Here is an 18,535-nt window from a genome sequence, read left to right as displayed (position 1 = left end):
CTGATGTTTATTATCTCTGTTAAGTAGAAGACAAGGTTTTACACCTTATGTAAAGGAAAAAAGTGATGTGAATTGAGAAAGGAAGTGAAAACAGAAACTCCCTGTGTGGGAAAGTTGACTAGGGATAGGAAAAGCAAGTGTCAGGTAGCACAGAGGGTCTTTTTTAGATCAGAAAGTACACATTTGTAATGGATCCAAACTGAGTGGCCCTGGGATCTCACTGCTTTGTTGGAGAGTGGAGAAGAAACATGGTTGGTTCATAAAGAAGGCTGATTTGGGCTGCAAGTCAGATTCTCTGGCCCAAAGTGGCTTAACAAAAGGATTTTGTCTTATATAGGAAAAAGGGTTGGCTCAGCAACTCAACAATGTCATAGCTCAGATTATTCCCATCTTTCCACTGTTTTCTGCAAGCATCATATTATTAAAGTAGCCAAAAATAGGAGGTGATGGTCAGGCTCTCCTTAAATTTGTCTTTTTAAAATTTTATTTTATCAAGGAGTAAGAGTGTTTTCCAGTAGGTGTTTTTTGTTTTTATTTTTGCTTTTTAAAAAAATGTATTTTTGTTGACTTCAGAGAGTAAAGGAGAGGGAGAGAGAGATAGAAACATCAATAATGAGAGAGAATCATTGATTGGCTGCCTCCTGCACACCCCCTACTGGGGATGGAGACTGCAACCCAGGCATGTGCCCTTGACTGGAATCGAACTCAGGACCCTTCAGTTCGCAGGCCAATGCTCTATCCACTGAGCCAACCCAGAAAGGGTTCCAGTGGGTGTTTTTTATATCTCATTGGCCACAATTGGTACAAATGCACATCCTGAAACAATCTTTAGCAAATAGGAATACCGTCACCATGGTTAGTTAGGACCAGGGCTCCTCCACCTCAGCCCTACTGACATCTGGAGAGGAATAATTCTTTGCTCTGTGTGTGTGGTCTGTCTGTAGGGTGTTTTGCAGTACTTCTGGCCTCCACCACTTAGATGCCAGTAGCACCCCACTTTGCCCCAGTCATAAAAACAAAAAATGTTTTTCAGACATTGTCAAATGTTCATTAGGGAGGGAAGTAATCTCCCTTTAACTGATTATCATTCAGCTCAAACCAATCCCAACTGATCCCCTGTGTTCAGGCACATTGCTGTCTCAAATCTTAAAACAGTCAAGCTTCTGTTAATAAGGAACATATGACGTGGTGATGGCTGCTGAATAGACAATGCACAGTGCCTGCCATCTTTGGATCACTCCTGGATTGGGGTCTTCCCTGGTAGGTGTGGAATGAGAAGGCAAAGGTGCTGAAAGTATGAGAGAGAATCATTTGATCTGGTTGATCATGAAATCTAGCCTGGATAAGAAAGAAGGCAAAGCTGATGGAGTGGATGAGTTTAAAGAACAAGTTTAACTTGAGACAAGGCCATGAAAGGGACCTCCCCATTTACAAAAAGTATTTGCAACAGTCATGATTTGGATAACCAGGGACGAGAATTGGTTGAATAAGAGAAATCCAATTCAACACTCATTTATCGAGAGCCCATTATGCAGAACAAACACTTCGGGAAGTACAGGTTAAACATTTCTTCTCTAGGGATGTTGTGTATAATGATTCCTTTTGTCCTCAGCTTCATTCTTCATAATGCCAACCAGATCCATGGATATGACTTTCCATGTGAAGTTGAAAGTTCTACTTTTAATATTTTCTCTTCACTTGTCCTGAAAAGATATTCCCACCACAAAAGATGTTTAGATTAAAGGTAGAGATAAGGATAAAACAAAACAAAAAGACAAACAACAAGAAAGCAGAGAAGAAGAGTAGAAGTGGGTTAAAGCCAGAGAGCTCCATCCAGTAGGCAAGGATGGCATGATCTCCTAGTATTTTAGAATCCTCGGACAGGTGCGGCCTTAGTTTATAGTTGGAGGACTTCTAAAAAATCTCAGATGAGCCCAGCGAGTGTGGCTCAGTGGTTGAGCATCAACATATGAACCAGGAGGCCACTGGTTTGATTCCAGATCAGGGCACATGCTCAGGTTTCAGGCGCCCTAGTGTGGGGCGTGCAGGAGGCAGGCAATCTATGATTCTCTCTCATCATTGATGTTTCTCTCTCTCTCTCTCTCTCTCTCTCTCTCTCTCTCTCTCCCTTTCTCTCTGAAATCAATAAAAATATATTTAAAAAAATAATAGATACCAAAGCCAGCTTAAGCACTGTTAGTGAGCAGGGTCACTAGAAACAATATAGTGAGAATAAGGAATGCTAACCAGGTCATCAGAAAAAGTACCTCTTCCCCATACCTTCCAGGAAGGGGAGCTCATATTAAAACAAGGAGAGGAAGTTTGGAGTGTCAAGGGGTGAAACAGAATAAGTCATAAATCTTCTTACCGCACTGTGTTTTGAGTCAGGGCCAAATCTGCTGGAAAGTGTATAAGTCTCAGATTCAGATTTAGGTTTCATGATGCTTCCAAACCACTTTCGAACCTGGAACAAGAAATACCAGGATGGTTTTTGTTAATATTGGAGAAGAGAAAAGGCAGAGTCGGGAAGAGGAAAGTGACATTACGAAAAAAAATCTTTTCCTACAAAATGTGGTTTATCCACACAATAAAATGTTACTTAGCCTTAAAAACAAATAAAATTTGAACACATGCTACAACGTGGATGAACCCTGAAGATACTATGCTGAGTAAAATAAGCCAATCACAAAAGGACCAATACACTATGATTCCACATATATGAGATTCTTATAACATTCAAACTAGTTGACACAGAAAGTAGAATGGTGGTTGCCAGGGGCTAGGCAGGGGAGAATGAGTTGTTACTGTTAATGGGTATGGGGTTTCATTTTGGGATGATAAAGAAGTTCTAGAGAGGGATGGGTCGTAATGGTTGCACACAATGTGAATGTACTTAATGCCACTGACCTGTACACTTAGGCATGGTTAAAATGATACATTTTATGTTATATATATTTTGCCATAATAATACTTTTCATTATGGAATACATCTTTGTTGTGGAAACATACAAAATATGCTATGCAGAGGAAGAAAATAGAAGCCATACATAACTCCTTAATCTAGTGAAAGACAACTAATGTTTTGGTGATATTCTTCCATGTGTCTTGTTTGGGGTCTCTTGAAGCAGACCCCAAGGCAGGGTTCAAGTGTAAAGAGTTCATTTGAGAGGTGTTCTCAGGAAAACACTAGTAAATCAGTGAGGAAGTGAGATAGGGCTGGGAAGGCAGTCAGTAAAAAGTACACAATCCTGCCCTAGTTGGTTTGGCTCAGTGGACAGAGTGTCGGCCTGTGGACTGAAGGGTCCCAGGTTCGATTCTGGTCAAGGGCACATGCCTGGGTTGCGGGTTAAGTCCATCTTGCAGGAGGCAGCCAATCAATGATGTTTGTCCTCAGCTTTGATGTTTCTCATCATTGATGTTTCTATCTCTCTCTTCCTCTCCCTTCCTCTCTGAAATCAATAAAAATAAATTAAATAAAAGGTATCCAATCCTTTCCACTGTGGACAACTGGGGTTCAGTCCCATTGGGAGCTCTGGGAGTTAGCATAGGAAACACTTCAGTGTCATCCCACCTCAGGGACAAGGGATCTGGGACATTTATCCACCAGCTTGTCCTGTGCACGGGCCAGGCATGTCCTGTGGGCAGTAAGAAGCTCATAGGCATAGAGTCACAGGTGTTTTCAATAAGCAACCCAAGGCACATAGAGATGAATGGCAAAGGGATATGAGGGGGCCATGAAGAGTATGTGCTACACCAAGGCTTCCAGCCTTGGCACTATTGACATCTTGGGTTGGATCATCCTTTGTGGTGGAGGTCATCCTATGCACTGTAGGATGTTTAATAACATCTTTGGCCTCTACCCAATAGATGCCAGTAGCACCTTCCCTGGGTGTGACAATCAAAGATGTCCCTAGATATTGCTAAATATTCCCCCTGGGGAGTTGTTTGAGAACCATTGTACTTTGCCATGTACACCTATACCCACACATAAACAAATGCATAACAACATCCTATCTAATAAAAGAGTAATATGTAAATTAACCATCACTTCACAATAAAGATGGCAGAGCCCACAGCCAATAAGGAGGGAATATGCAAATGGACGTGACAAGGCGAGAGGCAGAAAGGTAAATGTTTACCTGCTGGCTGAGGAGGCAGTAGACCAGGAAAATGAAGACACCCTGAAGGCTATTGATGATGGTGAAGAGGTAGCCCATGACCCGCTCAGCTGGGCCCACCTGCAAGATGCCCAGACACCACGTGCAGCCAAGGATGAGGACCAGGGCTGCTGCTTTCAGTGTCAGCATCCTGAGGGGAGTATAAACGAACATGTACACAAGCTGGTAATGGACATGGACACCCTTATAGAGTAGTTGTTAATGGTGAGGACTCTGGAGCTAGACTGCTTTGGTTTAAACCCAAGGTAGCATGGTGTGACGTTGGGCAAATTACTTTACCTTTCTATAACTCGGGTTCCCCCATCTTTCTAATAGTCCTGTTTCACAGGGCTGCTGTAAAGATTAAATGAGACTTTAACCTATGTATTTAGGATAATATATAGAACAAAATCAGTACCACATATGCATAAAGCATTCTAAATCTAGGGTCTCTTTATTTCTTTCTCTTCTATAGATGGAGGGCCACATAATTTGTTATTCAAACAGGGAGACTTTTGAGATTAAAAAGGGCATTATTAATAATTACATAGGATCAACAGGCATAAACTAGGACTGTCCCAGGCAAACTGAGATGTAAGGTCACTATATACCTACATATGCAGTATACATATTTATCCCTAATTTAAACCATAATGTTTTATGTGAGAAAAGCTGGTTGAGGAACGATTTGCGGAGTGTGTTGGCTATTGTATGTGTGCCTGTCTGTTCTATAGAAATCCACAGAAAAAGGTCTGGGGAAAATATCACACATATTATATCATATCTGTTATAAAGTTTGTTAATTCCAGCTTTCTTGGGAAGTGGAAGTAGTAAGAAAAGAGGGAGTTAACCATTTCACTTTATATATTTTGAAAAAATATATATTTTTGTGATTAACATAAAAACAACAAATTATGTGTTCCAAGTGAAATGGATGCTGCCAATTAAAAAAAGCTCATAGCCCCCAATTTTTTGAAATAGTATTATACAAAAAATATTTTAATCTAAATCCTTTCTAAACCCATTACACAAAACTTTTTTTTTTGGTTTGTCTCACCAGCTGTTTATTTATTTATTTATTTATTTATTTTTTGTTTTTTAAATTTTTATTTTATTTTTTATTGCTTAAAGTATTACAAAGGGTATTACATATGTGTCCTTTTTTTCCCCCCGCCCTTGACAATCCCCTGGCTTCCCCTACCCCCCAGTGTCTTATGTCCATTGGTTATGCTCATATGCATGCATACAAGTCCTTCAGTTGATCTCTTACCCCCCTCCCTCCTGCCCCCCAACCCTCCCCGGCCTTCCCGCTGCAGTTTGACAATCTGTGTGAGACAAAACTCTTTAGATATATATTTAAGATTGCTATAATTAGCCAAATCGGTCTCTACCAGTGGCGTGAACCCAGTTTTGTTAGGGCACCCTTCAGAAGCACAACTTTCAGAGTTTCTATAGAATCCAAGCCTTCAGTAACTGATGGATTCACAAACTTAAGTTTTTTTTTTTTTATAAAAAGAGTACTCCTGTGTGCATCTTGTGTTGTGTGGCAGAAACTGCTATTTTTGTCCATTCTCTTCCTCTTCCTTTTAGGGTTAGATCCCTCCCCTCTTTGAGTTTTTTCAAGGACACATGGCTACCAAGTTAGAGACTATGTATTCCCAGCCTCCCCTGAAGCTAGTTGTCACCATGTCACTAAGGTCTAGCCAATAAAATATGAGCAAATGTGGGCCATGCCACTTCCTACGGATGGGAAACTGACAAAGACAACATCTTACGGAATGGTGGAGAAACAAAATAGGAAGGACCTGAGTCTCTGCATCACTTTGTGGAGCAGAGCTTCCCCACCAACTCTGGACTGCTCGCCTCTGGACTGTGACATGAGAGTAACATAAACTTCTATTTCACTCTTTTTGATGGGGTGTCTTTTTGTCTCAGTAGCTTAGCCTGTACTCTATCTAATATGGATATTGGGAGATGACAGCAGCCTTGCTAGTCCCTGGAGCCTGGTTGTGGGGTGTATGTGTGTGTAGATATGTAGGAGGGACAAGAAGGGGGTAAGGAGAGGAAGAGAGCATCAGAAGTACCATGTGCTCCATCTTACCTTGTATTCTGGATGGTTGACACTTCACTGTTGAGGGAGGAGAATTTCTTTTTCAAAAGCCAAAGGACCAAGAGAAAAAATACTAAATTCACCTGCAGGAATGACGCAGACCAGGAATGCAAGTTAAAATAATGCACGGCGTCCTTAATAAATTGCACACAACTCCTACTTTCTTTGCACACAGGACTGAATTGGTAGCAGGTGGAAAAGTGAAACCATACAATAGAGAAAATGCACGTCCCATGTACTATCTTGCACCCAGTACTTCTGGTGCTTCCTTTGGTCAGGACCCCTGGAGCCACATACTCACGCAGATAATGACACAGACGGGGCCAAGGAAACCCCAGATGAATCCTTGTTTCAGATGGAGCCAGCAGCTGGGAATAATGGGGAAAGGGACACAGAGAGATCAGAGAAAGCACATGAAATGACCATGAAGTGACACTTTTCCTAACAGAGAACGTTTCCAATATCTTCTGACAATGCCAGCTGATGGCAATGAAGGTTTTGATTGCTCACTACTGTGTGTTAATGCTACATTACACATTTTATAAGCACAGTTGTGTTGAATGTTCATACCAAGGTCATGACGATGGGAAAATAGGGATAATACTAAAGAGGAATCTGAGACTTGAAAACTCCAAATTATGGGAGGGATAAAGCTGGTACCTATCCACGAAACTGCCTCCTTCAAAACCTTCCAAGCTCCTATTGCCATCTTTTCCTGCTTCACTGGAGCAAGGCCAGAGCTCTTACACTCAAGGGAAAAGATATCCATTTGCTATGGACATCTCAATCACCGTCATTAATGCTGCCCCCCAAACTGTCCATGGCCCAGGGTATGAGTCAAGCTCACTGTTCAGGTGTTCCATAAAGGCGAGGCCTGGATGCTGCGGAAATGGCCACGATTACAGCTGGGACTCCATAGCCAACCGGGAACATGAGCCACTTCATGAATCTGCTCACACTGGAGTAGTTGACCACCGTCAGGTTGCGTGCGGTGAGGAAGAGGTGCAGGCCCTCCAGCAGCATCCAGGTGAAGGAGGCCAGGTAGAGATAGTGTAAGGCACCCGCGATGATGGCGCACAGCACCTGGGGGAGGAGTTAGAGTCACCAGGTGGGATACTTAGGGTGGTCTGTGAACTGAGGGCCTCTCCTTTATACTGGCATTAGTTCAGAGCACCTGACATTAGACCAAGTCCATCAATAATAAAGGTGCTTGGTGATCAATGTCAACACTGCCCACCTTGGCATCATCCCTCCAACCTCTCCCAGAAACCAAAGCAATTTTATTAAGGTGCCCAAGCAGCATCCCCTGGGGAGGGGAAGGGTCCTTTGGGACAGTGTCTGTACCTTGTTCTCAGTTCTGTCGATGGCCGTGAGGAAGAGCAGGTGGGCCAGGAAGAGGCAGATTGAGAGCTGCAGGTGGAGTGAGGTGCTGGTGTTCTGGATGGCTTTGCACAGCAAGAAGGTGAGGGCCGCCAGGAAGAGGCACAACAGAGAGAGACTCAGTCCCACGTAGGTGATCACAGCCAGGGCGGGATCCTTTTCCTGGGACCCAGCAAAGAGGAGACATCAGCCACACTATCCTGCTCTGGGATTGTTGTCTCCCCCCTTGGAACAGGGCAGTCTAAACACAGGCACATTATGAGTTTCCTCAAAAAACTAAAAATGGAACTCTCATTTGACCCAGTAATGCCACTTCTAGGAATATATCCCAAGAAACTAGACACACCAATCAGGAAGAATATATGCACCCCTATGTTCATAGCAGCACAATTCACCATAGCTAAGATTTGGAAACAGCCTAAGTGCCCATCAGCAGAAGAGTGGATTAAAAAACTGTGGTACATCTACACAATGGAATACTACGCTGCTGTAAAAAAGAAGGAACTCTTACCATTTGCAACAGCATGGATGGAACTGGAGAGCATTATGCTAAGCGAAATAAGCCAGTCAGAGAAAGATAAATATTACATGATCTCATTCATTGGTGGAATATAATGAACAACATAAACTGATGAACAAAAACAGATCCAGAGACAGAGAAGCACCGATCAGACCAGTGGTTGGCAAACTGCGGCTCGAGAGCCACTTGCGGTTCTTTGGCCCCTTGAGTGTGGCTCTTCCACAAAATACCACGTGCGGGCACGATTGAAACTTTGTGGCCCATGAGCAGAAGTCGGTATTTTGTGGAAGAGCCACACTCAAGGGGCCAAAGAGCCGCATGTGGCTTGCGAGCCGCAGTTTGTCGACCACTGGATCAGACCATCAAACCTCAGAGGGAAGGTAGGGGAGGGTGAGGGTAAGGGGAAGAGATCAACCAAAGGACTTGTATGCATGAATATAAGTATAACCAATGGACACAGACACCAGGGGGGTGAGGGCATGAATGGGAGTGGGTGGGGAGGCAATGGGGGGATAAGAACACATATGTAATACTTTAATCAATAAAGAAAAAAATTATAAAGTAAAATAAACACAGGCACAAAGCTAATAACAGAGAGTGTGAGAGGTGTCTCTAAGACTGTCTCCCCCCGCCCCAGCTTTATTGAAGTATATCTAATATGCAAAATAGCGCATATATTGAGTACATACCTTTTGATGAGTTTGAACATAGGCATATATCATGCTCTCATTCCCATGGTTAAGGTAATAAATATATCCATCATCTTCAAAAGATTTCTTGTGCCCCCTTGCTTTTTTAAATTTGTGGTAAAAACACAAGAGATCTATCCTCTTACCAAGTTATTAAGTGCACAGCCCTCTACTGTTAACTATCGGCTCCATGTTGTACAGAAGAATTCACATGGAAGTAAGTGAATGGGTTTGCCAGACTCAGTCTGCACCCAAAGAGACACAGGAAGTCTTGTGTAGCAGAGGCCACTGACCTCTTCATACTCACCTGTACCTGCCCTTTGTCTGCTTTCTGTGAACCCTGTGACTGCCTGATAGCATGTTCCCTGCTATGAGCGGCAAGCTTGCACATGCCAGAGCAAGTCACAAGTGCAAGGGTGTTAATGCCCCTGGAAGCTGCTCTCAAATAATAACAGTTGGGGAATTGGTAGATAAATACCTCAGCTTGTTCCACCTTTTGTGGGAAGGCCCTGAGGTGCATGTCCTATGATACCTCCCAGAGGTACCCAAAAGGACTGAGCCCCAGTTGTCCATGGGGGTAACTTTTCCTGGATGCATCCTTTCCTGGCTGCCTTCTCTTCTCTGTCTCACTTCTCTACACACCTAACCTACTGATGTTTTCTGGGCTCACCTCCCAGAGAAACTACTTTCCCTCAAATTCTTTTCTCAGGATCTGCTAGTGGGAGGCCTCAAACGAAGACACCCTATTGACTTACGCGCTTGGGGACTCATCTCATTGAAGACAGGGGCCAGGGATCTGACGAGCCATACAGACTTAGCCAGACTCACTTCGGGGAAATGATACTCACCATCCCTTATAATTATACGGGGATTTTTGCTTTTTTCAATGTCACTTTCATAGGACATTTCAATCATTTGTTTTTTTAAACTTCCAAATTGTGAAATATAACACATATGGGGTGAGGGGGGAGGGCAGGCTGGAAAAATTTAATGGGAAAAATAGGGGACATCTATAATACTTAGAATAATAAAGGTAAAATTTTAAAAAAGCAAAAAGCAAAAAGCACAAAAGCCAATCTATCATATGATGAATAATTATTAAATAAACACTGATCATGAACTAGCCTGCTGACATTATCCCAGAAGTTCTTCCTAATTGCAAACCACCTTCTCCCCTAGAGGTAGCCATGATCCTTTTATGGTAAATTTTACCACTTAAGTATTCAACCCCTGAGAATATAATTTAGTTATATCTATTTTCCAACTTTATATAGATGGAACAATGCTCTGCTCCACAGAGTCACTCAGACACTCATAACAGAGACTCCATCATCTGGAGTGTGTTGCACCCTCAGCACCATGGAGGGTCCCACATGGAACTGTCTGTGCTTCATCCTAGAAAGGTAGCACTGCTTTTAATAGCTCCTGACAGGAAACAACCTCGATACTCAGTAACTGTAGAGTGAATAAGTACATTGTAGTATAGTCATGCAAGGGAATATTATACAGCAATGAAAATGAATAAACTAAGGCTATGCTCAACCCATAGATAAACTTCATAAATGTAACAATGAATGAATAAAGTATTTTCATGTTTATAAACATACTAGAGGCCCGGTGCATGACATTCATGCACTTGGGGGTGGGGGAGTGGTGGTCCCTCAGCCCGACCTGTGCCCTTTCATTGCAGTCCAGGAGCCCTCCCTCAGGGGATGTCTGACTAATGGATGTTGGACATCCTTAGCGCTGTGGCGGAGGCAGGCCACTGAGCTTGCCAGCTGTCAGCCGGCTTGTGCCTGAGCAGTGCTCCCCCTGTGGGAGAACATTGACCACCAGGGGACAGCTCCTGCATTGAGCGTCTGCCTCCTGGCGGTCAGTGTGTGTCATAGCAACTGGTCGTTTCACCGTTCCGTTGATTTGCATATTACCCTTTTATTATATAGGATGTTAGCTTCCCCACTGCCCTGTGTAATAGGGAGAACAGAAATTCTAAGTGTTGTTCTGGGGTACCACCTCCAACCCCGAGAAAAGAGAGAGATGCAGGACCTCCTGTATGCTGTCACCCAGCCTATGTGATCAGTAAGTTCTCCACCTCTAGGATATGTGTCCAGTCTGACCTTCTCCCACCACGTCTACCACCTGAACCCCAGCCACCATCATCTCTTTTCGAGTCTACTCTTGACTAGTGCTCATTCTTGACCTGAGAGTCAGAGGGATCTTCTAATGACATAAATATGTAACATCCATGATGGAAAACCTCCATTGCCTTCCCATTGCAATTTGGAAGAAAACTGAATTTGGCATTCAAGATCTGGCACATTTCTCCTGTTTCCATCTTTCCAACCTTGCCCCTTTCCAACCCCTCTCATTCACTCTGCTCCAGCCACACTTCTCTCTGGAACACACCAAATTTGTTCTCTCTTCAGAGTCTTGACCATACTTGTATCTCTTCTTCAGATGCTCTTCCTGAGACCCTTTCCTACCGCCTTTTTTAAAATTGAGGTAAAATCCAAATAATATAAAAGTCACCATTTTACAGAGTACAGTTCAGTAGCATTTAACACATTCAGTGTTGTGCAACCACTACTGCTATGTAATTCCAAAATATTTTCATCACCTCCCAAATAAAACCCCATGCCCATAAACAGTTATTCTCATTCATTCCTCCCCCAGCCCCTGGCAACTACAAATCTGTTTTCTGTCACTATGGATTTGTTTATTCTGGACATTTCATATACACGGAATCCTACAATATGTGGTCCTTTGTGTCTGGCTTCTCTCACTCAGCATCATGTTTTCAAGGTTTATCCACACCACAGTTCTACTAATTCTTAATCAGATTTCGGCTCTCATATTTAATCCTCTGACCATTCTATCTAAAGTGGCACACCTCTCCAGTCACTCCAGTCTCTCGCTTGTTTTCATTTTCTTTATAGCACTCATCGCCACCTAGTAGGAGCTCAATAAGGATTAGGTAGAGGAATTAAATGCTTACATCATACCTGACTGGTGAAGGCCATGAGGACAGCGAAACTGGACAAGTGAGTGCATCTGCATGTGGTATGACTCTTGTTCACCTGCACCAGGAAGCAGCCGTCCCTGGACCAGTGGCTGTCCTCCCCAGTGCTCTTCCAGAAGACACAGAAGACCTTCTTGCTTAGGGGCTCCATCTGAAAATAGAATGGGCTCGCTGTGTTCTTGCTCAGGAGGAGCAACTCTTAGAGTGTCGGTCTGCGCCGGGGTGAAGAATGAGAATGTGGCTGAGAGTGACTCAGGTGATTTCTATTTTAAGTGGAGAGAATGGCCACCAGGACAACAGCCCCCATAGTTCCACCTCTATCAGGATTTCACAAAACATAAAACCAGGTCATCTCTCTCTGTGGGAGTTTGAATTTTACAAGATGTCATTGGTTTTATGACTTTGTCCCCTACCAGGGGAATCAGACAAAAAGAGAGTGTAAGGCTCACACAAAGTTTTCTCCCCAATACTCTCCAAGCCAAATTTCCCTGATCTCCCCGACCCCTCCAACTCCCCCAAAACAATAACAAAAAATTTCTCTGGTCCCTTGACACCAGTTCCTTTCCTGACAACACAATGATTGCTTATGCAATGAGAGGGGTAGTATAAGAAAAGAACATCACCAGGAGGTAGAGGATAAAATGAGCCCTCAGTCTCCTCTCTTTGTCCCAAGGGCTTTTAGATCAACTGTTCATGGCGGCAAGGAGACCAGTCTTCTCTTTGGGGCCTGTATCTCCTTTGATACCCCCCTGGCCCATTCCCAGATTTCCTGCTCCACTCCCTCTGCCCCATGCCGTTCATCAAAAATTTCATGCCTAGACTTAAGCATCGAATAGAGAAAACCTACATTTCCCCGTCTTTCTCCTTTAACTCTTATTTTCTTAAATTTTTATTTTAAAATTAGATTAATTTTCCAGCTTTATGGAGAGACAATTGACATGTAACATTGTGTAAGTTTAAGGTGTAAAATGTAATGATTACCACAGCAAGTTTAGTTAACACCCATCACCTCTCATAGTTACAATTTTTATTTTGTGGTGAGAACTTTAAAACCCTGCTCTCTTAGCAACTTTCAAATATATAATATGGTATTATTAACTAGAGTCACCATGCTGTACATTCGACCCCCCAGAACTTACTCTTCTCATAACTGGAAGTTTGTACCATTTGATCACTTTCACCTATTTCTCTCACCCCCAACCCTTAGCAACCAGCAATCTGTTCTCTGTCTCTACGAGTTTGGCTCTTTTAGATTCCACATATGAGTGAAATAATTTGGTATTTGTCTTTCTCTGTGTGACTTATGTCACTTGACATAATGGCCTCAAGGTCCATCCATGTTAACGCAAATCATAAGGTTTTCTTCAATTCTTATTTTCTTAACAGAACTGAAAGGGAAAGGAGCAAACAAATTTTACTACGTCTGTGTCTGGCTACTACTCTTCCTCTGTTTGGACAGAGAATAGGAAAAGGCAATGGATTAATTAAAAGTGTTTTTTTGTCCCAGCCGGCATGACTAAGTGGTTGAGCGTCAACCTATGAACCAGGAGGTCACCACTCAATTCCCAGTTCAGGGCACATGCTTGGGTTTTCTCTCATCATTGATGTTTCTCTCTCTCTCTTTCTCTCCCTCTCTCTCTCTCTCTCTCTCTTTCTCTCTTCCTTCCTCTCTGAAATAAATAAAAATGTATTAAATTTTTTTTTCTGACTGAGTTCTGTAGTCTTAACCATTAATACCAGCCTTCTATGCAGAAATGAATATTATATCTCAGTTCAAATTTCACAGATATAGGAGGTACCTGCATTTAAAATAATTTCATGCACTAGTATGCTGCCCAAGAAAAACAGCAGGGATGTAATCTGAAATTTTCTACTAGCCCTATTAAAAAAGGTGAAAAAAAACAAGTCAGATTAATTTTAATGATATCTTTCATTTAACTCACTATATTCAAAATAGTTGTTTTTTATTTATAGATTTAATTGATTACATAATAGATTTACATTTTAATTCAAATATAGGGTAAAATATTGTAAATATTTTATTGGTGTGCCTATCTAATGTGTTGCATCCCTACAGAGCATCTGGTTATGACATAATTCTGTAGGATGCTGTTCCAGTTCCCTTTGTTTTAATATGTCAATATAAGTCAACATGTGTAATCAATATCAAAATTATTAAGAAGATAGTTTGCATGTTTATTCTAAGTTTTTGAAATCTAGAGATGCTAAGTGTTCACAATACTAAGTCTTTGAAATCTCAATCCACACTCACCACATTTGATTTTAATTAATTAATTAACTCAATAATTAAATAAATGTTTAATTAACTAATTAATTAAATATTTTTGTGGAATGTGGGGCAAATGGTTAACATTGCAAAGCAAATTGCAAACTATTATCTTCCTTGGTTTTTATTTCATTAAAAAATTTTTTTAAATTGATTTCAGAGAGGAAGGGTGAGGGAGAGAGTGATAAAAACATCAATGATGAGAGAGAATCACCGATCAGCTGCCTCCTGCACGCCCCCTACTGAGGATTGAGCCCACAACCTATATGCCCTGACCTGGAATCGAACCGTAACCTCCTGGTTCATAGGTCGATGCTCAACCACTGAGCCATGCTGGCTGCGCTTCCTTTAGTTTTTAAAAAAATCTCTTCTAAGGTCTCTATTATTTCCCTAAAGTTCCTCTTAATTTTTCACTCTATCCTAATCTCTTCTCTACTATGCTCTCTCAACTCTACTTCTCTTTTTCTATAGAGCAATTTTTCTTGCTCTTGGCACCTCTACTGTGTATACTGATCAGGAGTTAGCAAGCTATGGTACCTTATGACCACGTGGCACTCACCATCCCTCACTTATCTTTCCTCCTTATCCCATCCTTTCTCCTTACTTTTTGTTTCTGTATTCAATCATCATGATCCATTTCTTTTATCTTCCTCTCATAGGATAATCTGTACCACTCGGGACCAGAGGTATCATCGAGTTGATCATTGACCAGTGGTAGTGGCAAATGAAGGGAAAGTGAAAGAAGGTGACAGAATTCTCATCATCCCTTCCCCTTTCACCTGCTACTCCTTTATCCCCCTTTCCTCCATCTAGACTCTGATAAATAGAAGCAGTTTCTGCTATAAACTAATTATTCATTAGTGAGGTGTGGTGAGAGATTGGGGAAGCAAGGTTTAGAATAGTCTAGATGATAAATGCCAACAAAAAAGTTCCTGTCTTCAAGGATCACCCAGTATAGTGAGACCCACCACATTTTAAATGCTTAATAGCTACAGGTAGCTCCTGGCTAAGAATTGGGGAAGCGCAGATCCAGAATCACTGACTGGGAGTCTATGCATTTGTTCCATCTATGTCTGTGAAACCCAAGCAAGTCCAAATAGCAGGCTTGACCCACCTTCACATGCTGAAAACTCAGAATCACAGGCCTGGAGAGAGATGTGTTCCTTTTGGGTCCAATAGCAGCGCTGACTATCTGGGAGTTCAGGTAAATTCGATCTTCCTCATTTATCTCGACAAAAAAAGTTGCATTTATGATATTTCCAAGAGAAGAGTATGAAATAAAGACAACTGCACTGGGACCTGAGGAAAGAGAAAAATAAAGTGCCACCACCATTCCTTCCGCCCCCTCTCCTGCCCCAAACGTATCATGCTCCCACGATGGTCACACCTGTGCTTGGGTGTGCCTAGTAAGTTCACTCTTCCTCCCATGCTCTTCCTCCCCAAATGCAAGTATTAACAGGATCTGCAGAGGGAGAGGTTGTTCTGATTCCAAGAATTTATTTGACCCCATCTGACACTGGCCTCCCATTTAAATTGATTCAATGACAGTTTCCCGTGATGCCAGCATTTGTGATGACTATTAATAAATCACAAGGACAAACTCTAGACAGAGTAGGCATATTCCTACCTGAACCCATTTTCTCACATGGTCAGTTATATGTTGCTTTCTCTCGAGTTCGAAGAGCATGTGACGTTCAAGTTAAAGTTCTAAATACTTCAGCACAAGGGAAATTAGTCAAACACTCTGAAAGTGTTTTCACTCTTAATGTGGTGTACAGGGAGATATTAGAATAAGCTTAATCACTTTATCAGTCATTGTTGGCATCACTGTTGTTTTTATATCACGTTTTTGTTGTTTTAATATCATGTTTTTGTCATTTTTATATGATGCCTCTGTTGTTGTTATAGCATTTTGTTACTGTTTATTTATTAATAAATTTATATATTGTTTTCATATACATTTTACTAATTTCCTTTCATCTCTCACACTTTTGTTATAGAGAAAGGGCAAATAGTAATATTAAAAGGGAATTAATTAGCAGAAATCCTATCTAATAAAAGAGAAATATGGTAATTAGTGTACAACCGCTACCCTTCCCATTGGCTAATCAGGGCTATATGCAAATTAACTGCCAACCAAGATGGCGGCTGGCAGCCAGGCAGCTGAGAACAGGATGCTTGGTTGCCCCAGCGATAGAGGAAACCAAGGTTCCCGCCCGCAGATGCGGGGCTCTGAGCTCCTGAAGCAACAGCTCCAAAAGATACAATGTTTCAATTATAGAAGCTAAAAGATGGCGGTTAATCTGCATACTCAGGCTCCAAGAGGTAGAGCTAAGCCAAACAGCCCTGAAGCCGCAGAGCAGAGGCAGAGAGGCCTCACTGCCCGGGTATCAGCAGAGCCGGAAGGCCTCCTGGTCCCGGGATCAGAGGAGCCGAGAGGCCTCCTGGCCCTGGGATCAGAAGAGCTGAGAGGCCTCCTGGCCCAGGGATCAGCGGAGCCTGATGGAAGCCCTGTGTATTTATGCACCCTGGGGGTTCAGAGGTCCTGTCCTAGGCAGAGGCCTATGGCGAAATTTTCGACTCTGAGAAGCAGCCTGCGGGCTGGAAGGTGGCTCCTCTGACCTCAGTGCTGGAGAAGACCATTAAGCAGAAAACTAAAGAAACCGATTTTACAACATTTCCCAGGTGTAGAACAGTTGGCATGTAAGCCCCTGACCAGTGCCCAGCCTCTCCTCTGTCAGTCTCTCTTACTCTTAGGTACCATGTTCTTTGTTCTCTCTTACCTGCAACTCATTTTTAAACTAGATTGCTTTTAAAATAAGACTAAATAAAGTTTCCCTTAAGTTATTTAGGTGGTGCTGGGGTTGCTAGGGCTCCTGGGGGCCTGATAGAAGACACAAACACGCAACGGGGGGCCTGTACCCAGCAGCCCCAAGGCCCACCACCTTGGTGCTGGGGCTGCTGGGGTTATCAGAGACACAAACCCGCAGGCCCGGCACCCAGCAGACCCAAGGCCTTCGTGGCAGCATGAAGGAGCAGCAAGCCAAGCAATAGAAAGCAGCAAGCAGGTGGGAGGTAACAAGGGAGGGGTCCCAGACTGCAAGAGGGTACATGCTGAGCTAAGGGACCCCCCCACCCATCCCCAGTGCATGAATTTCGTGCACCGGGCCTCTAGTATTTTAATAAAAAAACAGTAACAAAAGGATATAAAAACAACAGAGGCATGATATAAAAATGACAAAAACATGATATAAAAAAAACCTCTGTGATAGGATAAAAAGTAAAATGATGGACACATACTTAGGTGGGTACAGGATCAATTAACATTATAATGAAGGAATTTGTAGTATCTGTCCTGGTGCCCAGAACATTTGGTTGTGCCCCAGGGGCTCCAGATACAAGGAAATCACAAATTACCCAGACATTTCAAGGGTATGTTATCATAGATACAAAAAGACAAATAGGCTCAGTTACGGTAAAGATTGACCTTATCAGTGAAGATATCCGCTTAGGACATAACTGCCCACCATAACTGCTTTTAGTTAAGGTTTAATTTCAGACCATCCTTTGTGGTTACTTTAGGTCTCCGAGTCTGCAAAATTGCCATGCAGGCCTCTCCTGAGCTTGTCAGGTCAGCATGTGGCCCCTTTAGTCCACAGTCAGATGGGGACAAATCAATTCTTGGAATCAGAACCTCTCCCTCTGCAGATCCTGTTAATACTTCAGCTTTGATAATGTTAGGTTATAATCTTTTGATCAGAAATCTAGTACCATTACAAAGACCCCATGTACTATTAAGATTTCTGAATTGCATGATGATTTAACCCACTTTCAATTTTAATTTATGACACAGCATTCCCGAAGGAGTAATACTATTAAGAAATTCGATCGGAGGAGAAACCAAGGTGGCAGTATAGGTAAACACCAGAGTTTGCTGCCTCGAACAACCACTTCAAAAATACAACTAAAAGACGGAACATCATCCAGAACCACAGGAAGGCTGGCTGAGTGGAAGGTCTACAACTAGGAGGAAAGAGAAAAGCATACCTAGACTCAGAGGAGGCGCAGTGCTGAAGTAAAATACTAAGGTTCGGAGTGCATGCGGAGCGGGCTGGCGGCTGAGGGCGTGGTTGCTGTTTTCAATTGGGAGGGAGTCTCGGGCTCTGAGCTCCAGATCCGGGTGAGTCTCTAGGGACCCAGACTTATACGGGAGAAGCGGGACTGTCTGGCATCCCTCAGAACCCTAGGGCAGCTTTCTCTCCGAGGGGCTTGCAGCTATTACTGGGACACTGAGAAGCAGAGCCTCTGAGGGCAAGACTGAGAGCAGCCATAATTGCTAACCCTGCCCTGTTGATCCCCTGGGACCCGCCCTG

General features: G+C 42.7%; 1 protein-coding gene across 1 annotated transcript in view; it reads right to left on the bottom strand.

Annotated features, from left to right (window-relative positions):
* ADGRE3 (adhesion G protein-coupled receptor E3) overlaps positions 1–18,535 on the bottom strand; it is a 69,671-nt gene continuing 51,136 nt past the window's right edge. The window contains exons 8-16 of the mRNA XM_070416152.1: positions 15,277–15,461; positions 11,859–12,026; positions 7,612–7,809; positions 7,115–7,350; positions 6,569–6,635; positions 6,259–6,350; positions 4,140–4,308; positions 2,369–2,464; positions 1–1,703 (exon numbers count right to left, since the gene is read on the bottom strand). Of these exons, the coding sequence (XP_070272253.1) occupies positions 1,695–1,703; positions 2,369–2,464; positions 4,140–4,308; positions 6,259–6,350; positions 6,569–6,635; positions 7,115–7,350; positions 7,612–7,809; positions 11,859–12,026; positions 15,277–15,461 (1,220 nt within the window). The 3' untranslated portion in view covers positions 1–1,694. The remainder of the gene's footprint in view (positions 1,704–2,368; positions 2,465–4,139; positions 4,309–6,258; positions 6,351–6,568; positions 6,636–7,114; positions 7,351–7,611; positions 7,810–11,858; positions 12,027–15,276; positions 15,462–18,535) is intronic.

The sequence above is a fragment of the Myotis yumanensis genome, unplaced genomic scaffold, assembly GCF_028538775.1.
Source record: "Myotis yumanensis isolate MYYU_CA2020_CCGP unplaced genomic scaffold, mMyoYum1.0.hap1 SCAF_5, whole genome shotgun sequence".
Taxonomy (NCBI): Eukaryota; Metazoa; Chordata; class Mammalia; order Chiroptera; family Vespertilionidae; genus Myotis; species Myotis yumanensis.
This window is presented reverse-complemented; position numbering and strand designations above follow the sequence as displayed.